Genomic DNA, 14661 nt, shown 5'->3' with positions numbered 1-14661 from the left:
AAAAGCACCTGGTAGGTGGTTCGTAGATTCATTGAAGGTCTGGTTTTGATGACAGATTTTTGCTCTTGACTTGCGCAGAGTTCAGTTGATGAGGTTGGGTGTCTTTTCAGTGGGACATAAATGATTTTTTTTGTGCTCTGGTCAAACCAGTTCACTTCTTGCTGAAATTCAAGTTTTTATACCTGCAAAGACTTAAGCAGTCTTGGTTCTGCTTTGCCTGCAAAGTAGCTGTCCTGCAGCACTTAGAATTTGTCATGACGGGTGAACTATCTGTTCTCAGATTGAGTTTTCCTAGATTCCCCTAATTCTTGATCATAGGAATTAATAAGTACAAGAATGTGGATCAGAGTCGAATTTGGATATGTTCTCACATGTGCCTGGCATCTGCTCAGGCTTTCTTTTGACTGTATGCATTGGGCCTTTTCATACTGTGTCTGCTTTCTGCTGCTCCTATTAAAAATAGTGGATTGGTGGTTGTGAGGGAATGGAAAGGCGAAAAAGGAGGGCATTCAGCTTCCTATGAATTTTTCAAATGACATCTCTCATCTCTATATACAGTGTGCAGTGCTCTGCATTGTGCTTCTCTCGGGAAGTTCCATTATCCTTTTGATAGTAAAGACTTTTTTAGTTAAACTTTTTAAGTTAAATTTGAATATTCAAAATGACTGACAATTATGTGTCTTCAATTTTTCTTTTGACAGTGATAGATGGTTCCGCTCTAAGAACAGAAGAAAGACAAAGACTTGCCAGGGAGCGTAGAGAAGAGCGGGAAAAGCAACATGGTATTCTCATGTTTGATTTAAAATATAACTTCTTAAAATACTTGTGATAAAGGAATAACTTACTCTCTTACTCCTTGTTCAGTGATTTTTTTTTTTTTTGATTTTTTTTTTTTTTTTCACTTTACTGGGGACAAGAGACAAGATCAGCTTTATGCTGTTAGTGATGCCAATCAGTGCATGCGTGCACAGCCAGAGACGAAAGGGTCACAGCGTGCCCTGCAGCCCTGGGTCTCTGTCTCCCAGCTCTCTGGCCTGTATGTGTGTTTCTTAACATAAGAGCAAAGACACACAGCAACAGAAAAGATTTGTGTTATCCTGACAAGGAGAGAGGATAGGACTAGGACGGATATAAATTCAGAAGTATTCTGGGAACTTTACTTGTTGATACTGCCTGTGCATTGTAGGTGTAATTATCTGGTCTCCCGGTTCATTTCATCTCTCTAGCCACAGAAAATAACTTCCACTGTGTATTGAACCACTAGCTTTTTGTCACAGGACGTGGAGCTTCTCTTAAAGTGCGCACAAGCTGTCCTGGGCGGAGGTTGCGGAGAACAGTGACATAACTATTTTGAACTCGGATGCAATAATTGGGGGGTTTTCCCATCTTGTCACTTCGTGCTTGAAATCTTTTTGTTACCTCTTGTTCTAAAAAAATGAAAATTGCAACGTAGAAAATCCTGCCCTTTGATACTCAACTTACTGCTTACTTGTAAAGACTTATACATAATACTTACTTATGATGGCAAGAAAAGTATACGCTTAACATCGGGTATGTGCATATCCTGATGTTCCTGTCTAGACAGTAAAGTCTAATGGCAGGAAAGGTTCTAATTCCTGTCCAACCTGGGGACAGAATTAGACACCTCTGTCATCGTGTGCAGTGTCATCCAGCACTGCAAGCTAATCTTGCTGTATATTTTTGACTTAAGTGGTGATAATTTTGCTTGGTAGTCTCTCGCAAGTTGTTGTCATATCAAGGAATAGTTAAGTTTGATTTTAAGTTTTTTCTTAAAAATTTACAGCTGCCAAAGAGACACAAATCCTTGAAAAGGAGAGAAAAGCAAAACTCCAGTATGAAAAACAATTAGAAGAAAGGCAGAGAAAGCTAAAGGAACAGAAGCAGAAAGAGGAGCAACGGAGGGCAGCAGTAGAAGAAAAGAGAAAACAGAAAATAGAGGAGGAAAAGGTACCATGTGTCAAAGTTTTATAGTTTTAAAGAAAGTCCTACACTGTTTTTCTACACTACCGTGCTCTGAAGTGGTACGAAATAGATAGTGAAATGGTGAATGTGTTAGAATATAAAAGTATTTTCCACATCTATACAGTGGGCTATATAGACACATCCTGCCTCCCCATCCCAGCCTAGCTTTAACTACCCCTGAAGCACTCAGGACTTTAGGAGCTGTGGTTACTCTTTGGCCACTGGTTATTTTTCACATGAGCAAAAACCCCACCCCGTATTCCTACATTTCTAGATTCCTTTCAGTGCACTTTGTAGATTCTGTTTGTAAATCAGCATGGGTGACAGGTCTTAGACTTTCCTTAATTCTCTGTCTTGCTTCCTGGGAGCCCCGCTGTGGCCTAAGAGGCTCACATTCTGTCAGTTCTTCTAAATTATGATTTATTACTATACGTTGTGCAGTTGATAATGTTATCTGTGTAGTGACCATTTGCTGCTTTGAGCTGTGTATTGACTGTTCTTACTTGGCTCTTTGCTGGTCTATGCACAGTCAAAGCAAAGGCAGAGCAGTATTTGAGTTATGGAATTCATGGCAGGACTGAGAGAAGCTGAAAGTAGAAATAAATACATGAAGTTACGCCATCCCCTTTGAAGAGTAGGTCTGCTAGTGTGAATTAAATGTGGTGCAAGTTCTGAAGGGTTCATTTCCTGGATGTTAGCAGTAAAAGCATGACACACACATGTGCTTTCCTGAGGTAGTTGTAAGAACTTGCTGTGGATGATGGAGGAGGAGCCTGTAAGCCTGGCTAGCTGTTCCCGTGGAGTCCAGCCGTTGTTATATTGTTCTAGCAATACATCTTTTTTTACCCTTTTTGACTGGCAGTATCCTACACTGGTGTTTGGTCATCTGTAATCAGCTTGTGGGTGTTTTCACTTTGATATTCCATTTGAACTTCATGGAATAGTTTACATTGCTGAAGAACAAGGAGAAATGTTAGGGTGGGCCGACTGCAGTCCAGTGCAGTATCATCTCTAAGCAACTACTTTAAGCAAAAAGCATCCCTTATGCTTCAAGAGGTGTTTCCCCTAAGCCTATAGTACATTTATTCTTTTAATTTTGAGGATAGCGGGTACGTTTTAAGTGGCCGCTGGGGTGAATAATCAAGGAAGACAAGGAGTAGCCCATGAGTGTTTGATCGGTCTTAACCTTGGCTTTTACGTGGTCCCTGGAGACAGATGATCTTGTACACAGAGTTATATGTAAAGAATTCAGCAGGTGGGAAAGTAGCGCACACTTGATGTCTAAACCTTGCTTTCAACCACAAAGTGAAAACAGATCTTGACTTTTGTGCTCTGACGTTAGAAAATAATGACTTTTAAAGAAGCTAAGCTATCTTTGGGCAATGCTTTGCCAGCCAGGTATCATCTGCAGTTGTAAATTTAGTAGATGGAAGTGCATGAAGAAATACAGTCTGTTACTTCAGCCAAGTCTTGTTTAATTAATCACCTTCCTTAGATAAAGTAGAAGCAGCAGCACAATAGCAAATACGATGGGAAAAGAAGTGGTTCTCTGCCTAAGAGAGTCTTGGAGATAGCTAGCCATGGCTGGGATTGAGATACCTGGCTTCTCACAGTTACTCAATTATTCTGTACAGCTCTGCAAATCATTATGTTGATGTCTTGAGCTGGTAACTGATTTTCTGTTGTTTGTAAAGTGAAGCCTATGGCTCTAACTAGGACTTTGCAGAATTACCACACTGCAGATCCCTCCATGAAAGTACCATCGGCAGATTACATCATGTCTGGGTACTTTGGCACATTATGTAAACTCTAGTTCAGGGTTCTTTAACAGAGGGGAAGCTGAGCTTTATATTGAAACAAAACCTTTTAATTTTATCTTTTGTCAGTGAAAGGAATCCCTCCTCCCTTCCATCCAAGTTTACTTTGTCTGTTACACACTGTGACTTTTAGTTTGTGTCATGAATTGGTGTTGAAAAAAGGTGAGAGTCTTGTGTCCTCAAGAGAGAGAAATGTTTGGATAATGAGTCCCTTTGGCATCTTCTTGGAATGTATCAGCAGTAAATACTGCTTCAAAAGGTCACTTGGGATATGATTATTCCAGAAGAGAAATCTGTTGTTGACACATCTATGGAAACCTGACTGATTATGGAGAAGAAACAGACTACCATGGTTAGATTTCGTCTTCATGCACAATAGGGGAAGTTCCCACATCAGCAGTTCCTGGAGACAGAAGAGACAGTTTCTCTCAGTCTTCTTTGTCCTGTCTGCAGGGGTTGCTGAGACTTGATTGGTCTTTTTTTGCTTCCTTTGTTTTTTTTGCAGTATTTCTGGTTTCCCTGTATCTCTATTAATGCCAGTATCTGTTAAGACTTGGGTTAGTGTTTGTGTAGTTCTCTGAAAATACAAATAGCCTTATGTTTGGCATTTTACAATGGAGAATTTACAGCACCTTTTAGAAATAACTTCAGAATATAAATAGTTTAAAGGGTAAGCAATTCTTTTTGCTCAGTTTGGGGTTCATCCCTATTTAGAAAATAAGTAGTGCTGTTTACTGAATAGGAAGTCTGTTTGGTGGCTATTTTAAGTAAAGAGTAGAATAGATTATCTGTGCTTTAGCTCAACCTAATCATGTTTGCAGTGGTTTGAAACCATTAATTGCCCTTAACATTCTTTGCATGATAGTTTTTGTAACAAAAGCTTGTTACAGTATAGGTAAAACTGATTTTAAATCATACTGAGGAGAAAAAATATCTATATTTTGACTTGTGGCATAGCTGTGTTTTACAGTTATATGGCTTCATAGAGGTGTTGTTTGATGATAGGAGCGATATGAAGCCGTTATGCATCGTACCTTGGAACGGAATCAGCGACTGGAAACACGGCAGAAGAGATGGTCATGGGGAGGGTCTGTAACTCCGGATTCAGAGAGCAAAACAGGTAAGTAGCACCTTTTCTAGCATGGCTAAAATCACAGGATATTATGTATGAACACTGGCAGGTGCAGCACTGTTCAGAGGGACATCTTGGATCTTACAACAGGATCTGTAGGTAGCTCTTGGGGAAAAATTCATATTTGTGCTTGTTCTGAAATGCTGCTCAGACTTAGGGCTGGTTTTGACTTTGGGAAGAGCTGAGAGAAGCCACATGGGAAATACACCAGCTGGCAGCATTGGAGTGCCAGCCCCCAACCATCAGAGCAGGGGAATTGTAATGTATAATGATAAAATAATTCCAAGTCCTTCAAGTGCAGTATGTGTAACGGCGTGCTCAGACTGATTGTAAAGAGAACAAAAAAACCCCACCCAGTTGAACTGTAATATTACATCTAAAATGTTTTAAACACACCCTTAGAGTTACAGAATGCTAACCAATTATTTGAATCACCAGTAAGGAGATGCAGTGGGCCATGTCTGAGCTTTTCAGAGAATAGGTTCTATTCTAGATGAGGTGATGCATTTTAATGCTCTTTAATTTGAGCTCAGATTGTTTCCTGTTTCACACAATTAACTGTTTCTGCTTGTAAACATTCTGAAATCAGGCCAGCAAATCAGGATAGCAGTGGAAGGGATCTTTTCATGCACTACCTAACTGGAAGACCCGGCCAACGTGTAACTTAACATAAGTTATTAAAACAAAAAATGCTTCAATTCAGCCTGTCTTCTGAATTGGTGGAATTGTACTGAGTGTGTTTTAGTACTGTCGTCTTCTGTCAGCTTGAGTGCTGACATTTAAGTGCTTATTTATAACATGTTTGAAAGTGCTTTGGTATAAATCACCATTACGATATCCAGCTTCCCCATTTTTTGGTGAAGTGTTTGCTATTTGACCTTATGACTTAGCTTACAAACCTTCTTCTCCTACAGAACAGCAGACCGCAGATGAAGGTGGAACTGGTGGTATTGATTTCTAAAATGTTCTTTTTCCCATTGTTTCATACTCACTACTAACCTTTTAAACTTGAGTTCTTGTTTCTCTGGAACCGAGGAAAACTCTTCTTATAGATCTTTTCCTGGATCTTGGCCAGCTGTGAACAAATGTGATCCCTAAGTAGAAAGCAGCTCCCTCTATGTTTTGATCTATCCCTCACAGCTAATTAAGCTGCAGCTTAAGTCATGGCATCCTGAAGGAATTTTCAGAGAAAGGATATGTGCAATTGAGTTTTTAAAGATGACTGGATACAGCATGAGGGAGAAGAGAAATTCTTAGTGGTATGTATTTGAATATAAATTAGTTCAGTAGTCTAAGGGTTGTTGGGTTTTTTTTAAGGGCAATTTTGAACCCCTTCATTGTTTCCTAATTTGCAAAAAGTACATGGTAGGGCTTGGTTTGTTTTCTTTTTGCTTTGTTTTACCAGCAATTGAAGTAACATTTGCAAAATCAAACAATACTTTGCTGAAACTTTTTGAAGAGAAGTGGGCCCTTTGTGCAGTTTGATACTTTTTCCATGAAGGGTTTTGCAAAATCAGATCTGTCCAATTATCTAAACATTATAAGGACCTTGTCCTTACCAACAAGGAGGGGCTGGTGGGGAATGTCAAGTTCAAGGGTAGCCTCGGCTGCAGCGACCATGAAATGGTAGAATTCAAGATTCATAGGAAAGCGAGGAGGGTGTGCAGCAAGCTCGCTACCCTGAACTTCAGAAGAGCAAACTTTGGTCTCCTGAGAGATCTGATTGGCAGGGTAGCGTGGGAGAAAGAACTGGAGGGGAGAGGGGTCCGAGAAAGCTGGTTGGCATTCAAGGATGGCCTCCTCCAAGCTCAGGAGAGATGCATCCCAAAAAATAAGAAGTCAAGCAAAATAGCCAGCAGGCCTGTATGGATGAACAAGGAACTGCTGGACAAGCTCAAGACCAAAAAGGAGGCCTATAGAGGGTGGAAGCAGGGATGGGTAGAATGGGCAGAATATAAAGAAACTGTCCGAGTGGCCAGGAACCAGATCAGGCAAGCAAGAGCCCAGGCAGAACTAAATCTAGCCAGGGACATCAAAAACAATAAGAAAAACTTCTACAGATATGTCAGGGATAAAGGCAAGACTAGAGAAGTTGTGGGCCATCTCCAGAAGGAAACGGGAGACCTGGCCTCCCAGGATGTGGATAAGGCTGAGCTACTGAACAAGTTTTTTGCCTCAGTCTTCACCGGCAAGGGCTCTAACCACAGTGCCCAAGTCACGGAAGGCAAAAACAGGGGCTCTGAGAATGAAGAACTGCCCACAGTAGGAGAAGATCAGGTTCGAGACCTATCAAGGAACCTGAAGGTGCATAAGTCCATGAGACCTGATGAAATCCACCCGCAGGTCCTGAGGGAGCTAGGGTCCGGACGAAGTTGCTAAGCCGCTTTCCATCATATTTGAGGAATTGTGGCAACCTGGTGAAGTTCCCGCTGACTGGAAAAAGGGGAACATAACCCCAATATTCAAAAAAGGAAAAAAGAAGACCCAGGGAACTATAGGCCAGTCAGCCTCACCTCTGTGCCTGGCAAGATCATGGAGCAGATCCTCCTGGAATCTTTGCTAAGGCACATGGAAAATAAGGAGGTGATTGGAGACAGCCAGCATGGCTTCACCAAGGGCAAATTGTGCCTGACAAATTTGGTGGCCTTGTACAATACTGCCACAGGCTTGGTGGACAAGGGCAGAGCAACAGATGTCATCTACCTGGACTTATGCAAAGTGTTTGACAGTGTCCCACATGACATCCTGGTCTCAAAATTGGAAAGCCATGGGTTCGATGAATGGACCACTCGGTGGATAAGGAACTGGTTGAATGGCCGCACTCAAAGGGTTGTGGTCAATGGTTCAATGTCCAATTGGTGGCCAGTGACGAGTGGAGTTCCTCAGGGGTCGGTACTGGGACAGTGCTGTTCAACATCTTTTTCGGAGACATGGACAGTGGGATAGAGTGCACCCTCAGCAAATTTGCTGATGACACCAAGCTCAGTGGCACGGTCGACACGCTGGAGGGAAGGGATGCCATCCAGAGGGACCTGGACAGGCTGGAGAGATGGGCTCGTGCAAACCACATGAAGTTCAATCAGACCATGTGCAGGGTCCTGCACCTGGGACGTGGCAATCCCAGGCACAAATACAGGTTGGGTGGAGAATGGCTGGAGAGCAGCCGTGAGGAGAAGGACTTGGGGGTGTTGGTGGATGAGAAGCTCAACATGAGCCAGCAATGTGCACTGGCAGCCCAGAAAGCCAACCGCATCCTGGGCTGCATCAAGAGAAGTGTGGCCAGCAGGTCACGGGAGGTGATTCTACCCCTCTACTCTGCGCTCGTGAGACCCCACCTGGAGTACTGTGTCCAGCTTTGGAGTCCTCAACACAGGAAGGACATGGACCTGTTGGAGTGGGTCCAGCGGAGGGCCACGAAGATGATCAGAGGGATGGAGCACCTCTCCTTTGAAGACAGGCTGAGAGAGCTCGGGTTGTTCAGCCTGGAGAAGAGAAGGCTCCAGGGACACCTCATACGGAGTGTACAGGAGAGCCGGAGAGGGACTCTTTGTCAGGAAACTTAGTGACAGGACATGGGGTAATGGTTTTAAATTGGAAGAGGGGAGATTTAGATTAGATATTAGGAGGAAATTCTTTACTGTGAGGGTGGTGAGGCACTGGAACAGGTTGCCCAGAGAAGTTGTGGCTGCCCCATCCCTGGAAGTGTTTAAGGCCAGGCTGGATGGGGCTTTGAGCAACCTGGTTTGGTGGAGGTGTCCCTGCCCATGGCAGGGGGGTTGGAACTCGATGATTTTTAAGGTCCCTTCCAACTCTAACCATTCTATGATTCTATAATTCTATATATTAAATGTGTTTTCATTGGATTTCTGGCACTTTCCAGTGCACAGACTGAGCCATTCATAGAAATGCTTTGGATCACTGATATATTTGTCAAGGCTATATGTTTAATAAGCAAAATTATTTCTTGTAGCCAGTTTAAGATGATAGCCCTCAGCTGAGACCTAGCTAAATGTGAATTCTGAAAATCTGTGCGTGCTCACAGCATTACTAATTCAATACAGCTGTCTCCTAATCCTGACAATATGAGACTTGAAAATGCAATGAAAGTCTGGCTGAGTATGATTTAAGTACTGTGGCTTATTCTGGCAACACAGCAGAAGCATGTGTATTTTATTTAACTGCACTCTTCCCTTTCTCTGCACAGCATGAATCCCTAATTTTCTTCAAAATTAGCCAGTTTGACTGGATTGGTTTACCTGTTTATGTGTATCCAAGGAACACATGTTATAAATCCAATTATTGTATTCCACGTTACCAAATGTCATTTAACCTTGAAACTAGGAAATCACATTTGCCTTAAATGTTTAGGAAAGCACTATTTTTTTTCCCCCTCTATTCTTTTGTACCTTATCTAATTTTCAAGCTAAACTTTATAACAAACATAAAATAATGTCTTTTGCTCTCTCATTTATGCAAGCAAATGAGTCTTGTCTGTCCTTTTGATTGTGGAGGAAGCCTTGAACCACGGTGCTGCTAAAGCACGTTAAAAACAAAGTATCTTCCAACAAACATGCTCCTGACTTAAAAATAGGCACTTAAGCTGTACCTTATGCATCATAAAGTAGCAACAGGAGGAGCAGATAAGTTTGGCTGCTGTCAATCAGTTTGAATAACTTGGCACCAATTTTGAAAAAATAAACAGATAATGCAGCGTTTGATCAAGACACTTGCGCATCCACAGTGTTTGAAATCTGTGTTCATCCTTACATTGAGGATTCAAACGTACAGCTGTCTTACCTGGGCTGGGTGATGTGGAATCAGGGTTGGATTCATGCTTCTCATATTTATTCCCATTTCGGGATTGTCCTTAGCTTTTTAACTTTCTGGAAGCTCCTCACTTAATTGTTATTTAAAATCTGCCCAAACCATGTAGGATGCCTAAGTCCACCCAGCTTTCTAAAAAAATCCTTATTTGGTCCCTTTCACCTTATATTTGCAAAATTGCTGGAAAGACAAGAATTAATTTTGGATTTCTGAAAAATGACCCCTTATGAGCTCTGCTACATTATGTCATTGTGGCTGAGTAGTGCACCTTCTCTAACAGCACATCTAGAGCAAGTTTCAATACAATATTATTTTTCCACCATCGGTTTCTGTGGCAGATTTGGGCTTAAAGGCTCTATTTCTTAAAATGAAAACCATTGGGGGAACAGATTTCAAATATTCTTTACGTTATTTTAGGACTAAAGGCTTTCTTGCCTATTGTATTGCTGTGCAAAAAAAAAAAAAAGATATAAAATCAGACACGTTTTTCCATGAACTGGCTGTGTCAACAGCAATATTTAGGAATATTGCCTGGTAAAGCAGCACTTGTGGGTGGTAAAGGTGGTGTGCTCTGAGAAGGAAACCCCATATAATTGAGCGTTTCATCAGCCTTTCTGCATTTATGTACAGAATGCGATGCATTCAGGCTGCTCCAAGTACCCCACTGCTGGCCTGAAATTTAAAAAATTGGTGAAAGCCCCAGAGTCAGACGTTACATTAATGCCATTGCTGTCAGTGCGAAGATGAAATGTGCAGGGTGTGGGGCTGCCAAGAGAAATGGCAGGGCTGTGTAATAAAGCATCCTTGATGACAGAGCCCTTGTAAATGAGGGAGGTTTAGTGATGACTGAGCAAAATTAGACTTTCAGGTGCATTTATAGTGGAGATGTGCTATTAGAATAGAAATTGGGCTGCCAGAGTCACTCCTTTCTAAATAAAGAGCTTCCTTTTCCTGGTAGAAAACTGGAAGGTACTAAGAGACAGATAATCTTAATTAATTTAGCCTAATTTTATCCAGCCTCGGGTAGCAGTGCTCCAGCACTCTCTCTGAGTGAAGCTCAGAAGATGGGCTGAGAGCTGCTATCTCTAGTCACGATTTTCTGGAGATACCCTGTTTCCCAGCTCCTTACCCCACTGCAAGCCTTCCTGCAGGGCAGTCATACCCTTTATTTGGCTTTGCTGCTTCCGTTCGTTTTCACTCTTCCATTAAAAACCATATAGACATTTGGTGTTGTGTGGGACTATGCTATACGCTTCTTCCATTTAGAATCCCTCGATGTAAGTAATTTAACTTTCCCCCAAAAATACAAGAGAGTAATTTACCTATGTAACCAGACTGCCTTACTCGAGAGTATCCTGTCTGTCTTTTAAAGCTTTTTTTCTTTGTGAGTTGTCCAAAGCTTTCAGGTTTGCAGAATGTCTCTTGTGGTCGAGGTAGGGAAAAGGTTACGATCATCTGATCATATATTTGCAAAAGTATTGATCAAAAAAGCATTGACTTCTTAAGATCTTGAAAAATTTTTCTGGAAAAAGAAAACTGAAATATCTATATGAATACCCTTTACCAATTGGATTTTTTAAGTCATATTAGCTCATGCCCTCTCTTTCCCTGTAGAATAGAAACTGATGATGGATTTTGGCTGAACAGTCATATATAGACTGTCATTTTCTCTTGTGAATCTTCTAATAGAAGATTAGGCTGTCTCTTTACTGAACAGCACAGCCCACCTCCAGAACTTACAAACTTGCTGGAAAATTGCTTTGCTCATTGTGATTTTCTGCCCTCTGGGTCTTAGTAGGTGGGTCTATACCCAATCTCAGATTTCATGCAAGTGCTAGTTTGAACCAAGAGAAATTTGTATGGAGCATCTTCGCAACGTTTGAAGGCCTTTGAGCACACGGCTGAGCCTCCGGCAGGAACCAGGCTTTCTTTTGAATAGCAGACACTAGAGGGTAGTCTTTCCCTTTGAAAACACCCAAATACGTGAATTATGAGTTTCCTGTTTTTCATATATAAAAGCTCTCAAGGCTCTTTTAGTTATCTCAGTACTCAAGCTTCATTCATAAAATGCCTTTTGTTTTATTTTGTTTTGTTATGCTGGGAACGTATCCACTAAGCTCAGACCCTCATTTCTGAACTAGATTCAATAGATCTCCCTTTCTCCCTCTCACCCCATGGGGACTTCGCTCGTGTTCACTGTGACAAGAGCTTGCCACTTTTGCAGCTTCAGCTCCAAAATGTGGTTCCCACTTGCCGTGGTTTTGCGGGAAGTGAAGCCTGGGCTGGGTACACAGCACAGGGCAGGGCTGTCCCTAAGGAATCCTGGCACTTGCCATAAGGAGCTGCTATAGATGCTGGCCAAAGGGAAAAGATGCTCCCTCGGTGACGAGTAGCGCTGCTTTTTCTTTTGGTACTTACACACTAATGAGTTCACATTAATCACCTTTGCTGTCCAATATGCCAGCAAAATCAATTACTTGTGTTTGATGTATGTAATTTCTTGTGTTTATGATGCTAGTCCACACTACTTTGTGTGCGTTACTGTTTTTTGCTTATTGAGTTTCCGTAGCAACAGGTACATGCTTTTCCAAGGCTTTCACACTCTGGAGTAGTGTTCGTCCTGAAAGTACGTTATTTGAAATTTAAAAGCAGGTATTTATCTGGCTTGTAGTAAACTTGAAATTTTGCCATGTGAGATGTGATTTTTATATATTTATATATATGTATGCGTGTGTGCATATACACATACCAAAAAAAAAAGTAATGCTTCTTGTGGCAACTTTTTTTTCAGAAGAGTTAGAAAACTAGTCAGAAACATGAACTTAAGGGATAAGTTTGAAAACTTATCCTTTTGAAAAAAATTGGAAATTTCTAAATTAGAGCAACCCTTGGGAAGTAATTGGAAATAGGAATGCTTCCTTGCCTTTGCTCGGGACTTGCTTTTATCCCTCCAAAAGCATTTCTTTTGGTTTTGTTACTAGTGACTGAAAAACTGTTTTGACATACGTATATGGAAGAAACAAAGAAAGAAATTGTTATTCAGGTTTTGCTGTTACTTTCTTTGTCTTGCCAGTCTAGTAACAACACACAACCTGAGTAGCTTTTGTCTTTACACTTTAGGAGCACAAGGTTTAAAAATCACCTGTTTGCATACATATGCCTAAAATCTTGGCATCACTCCACTAAAACTAAACACCTTTTCTATGCACGTTCAAACTGGTGCTAATTATATCAAATCTGTTTAAAGGGGGGGGAAAAATATCTGTTTCTCATTAAGCAAAAGCAGAAACAGCTTTCAGGATGCAATACCTCCAAAGTTAGCTCACAGCGATGTGTGAAAGGTTCTTCCTCAGGTGCGAAGTTGAATTCTAAAGTTGGCGCTTCTTTACACAGCCAGCAAGTGGTCCACCTCCACAGCAAACCTCAAACAGACAGAAGCTGTCATGAATAAACGGTTGTCATCATCTGCTGCGCTTTTAAACGCCTCTGATCGAAGTAAGTATTTGAGTGTCTGCTGGTAGCAGGGTCCTGCTTAACTGTTACTTGGGAAGGAGACAGGAGGTGGAACGATACTCCTCTTCCTCCCTTACTCTAACTCTCTTTGTGTTTTGATCTCAAATGCATTTCATGCAATTTGTTAATCCAGCTTGGCTGTTCAGGGCTTTGACCCAGTTGATGTGAGCTCTGTTAGAGGAGAAGAGTAACGGTAAAGAATACTGGTTTTTTTAATTCTTATTTCTGTAATTGTTTTACTAAAGTTGAATCTTGGTGAATGATGATTCACGAATCATTTCACGTCATCTTTGCAGGTTTGCATGCCTTAAATCACACCCTAAAATTTCAGCAAAATAAAAATAGTACAAAATAAAGTTTTCCTTGTTCTGTTAGTCAGCTTCAATCATTTCATTGCCTCTGGGAAGGAAAAAATCAATGTAGTTTTGATATTTTTCTGTTGTGCCACTCCTGTACTCTATAGACACATACTTTCTTTTTAATATTAGAATTCTGCCTTAACCAAATAGAGAAGGATGCATGAACATCTCTTGACACCTCTGGGAGTTTTCTGGGTGGGAAGAGGTGGTTTTGTTTTGACCTGGAGTTCTAGAATTATTATAGGCATAGCGTGCAGCTCTGACATAATTTCCTAGCCCAATAAAGTAGTGTAAGCTTGATCCTGAATCTCAAATTATGCATTTCTTAAACTGTTCATGTACACCACTGCTTGCGAGCATGCTGGGCTACTTACTGTGCCAGTACTATCGAGGAATTGAAATGGCCTAGAAGCCAGCTATTCCTGTGATTATTTACTTTATAAAGACTTTCTGAGAGTGTTTGCGCTCTAGAAATCCTCTACCAGAGGATACCAGAGGAGAATCCTCTACCTTTCTGTGGCTTCCAGCATTATTTTGAATTGAAGCTTTGGGGTGGATGAGGTTGCTGACTGCAGCGTGTCGTGTTTAAAACGTGCAACACCCAAGTAGTCTTATCAGGGATGCAGAGAATTGGACAGATTCCTGGTTTTCCCACTCTCTGATAAACCTGTTATATGTGCAAGTCTCCTCCCCTCTGCCCTGTCCTGATACACATCAACTACTTATAGAGAGGAAATGGGAAACAGACTTTATAGAATGTTACATCAAGGTCATCCTGTAAATTATGGCAGTCTCTCTTCTCCAAATAAAAAAATAAATAAATTACAAAACACAAGGAATTGTCCTAATCTACTTGTTTAGAAAAATAAAAATTATTTGCATGAGCGCATGTCAGCTTGTTTTAGCCTGAGATTTCCTTGTGGGTAATCTTCCCAGTGTTTCATAGGAGCTTGCCTGTATGCCAAATGTTGGTTTGTTTGGTTTTTTTCCTAAAATGATGAAAAGCAAGAGCTGAGCTGTTTAATGCGAAAAC

General features: G+C 41.2%; 1 protein-coding gene across 1 annotated transcript in view; it reads left to right on the top strand.

The window, feature by feature from the left end:
* The window catches only part of MAP7D3 (MAP7 domain containing 3), a 50312-nt gene that overhangs the window by 14228 nt on the left and 21423 nt on the right, over window positions 1-14661 (top strand). Inside the window, exons 3-7 of the mRNA XM_074147723.1 lie at window positions 702-782; window positions 1805-1968; window positions 4806-4920; window positions 5847-5879; window positions 13150-13251. Coding sequence (XP_074003824.1) covers window positions 702-782; window positions 1805-1968; window positions 4806-4920; window positions 5847-5879; window positions 13150-13251 — 495 coding nt within the window. The remainder of the gene's footprint in view (window positions 1-701; window positions 783-1804; window positions 1969-4805; window positions 4921-5846; window positions 5880-13149; window positions 13252-14661) is intronic.

The sequence above is a fragment of the Numenius arquata genome, chromosome 5, assembly GCF_964106895.1.
Source record: "Numenius arquata chromosome 5, bNumArq3.hap1.1, whole genome shotgun sequence".
In the NCBI taxonomy this organism is placed as follows: Eukaryota; Metazoa; Chordata; class Aves; order Charadriiformes; family Scolopacidae; genus Numenius; species Numenius arquata.
Note: the sequence above shows the minus strand (reverse complement) of the source record. Positions and strands in the feature narration are given on the sequence as shown.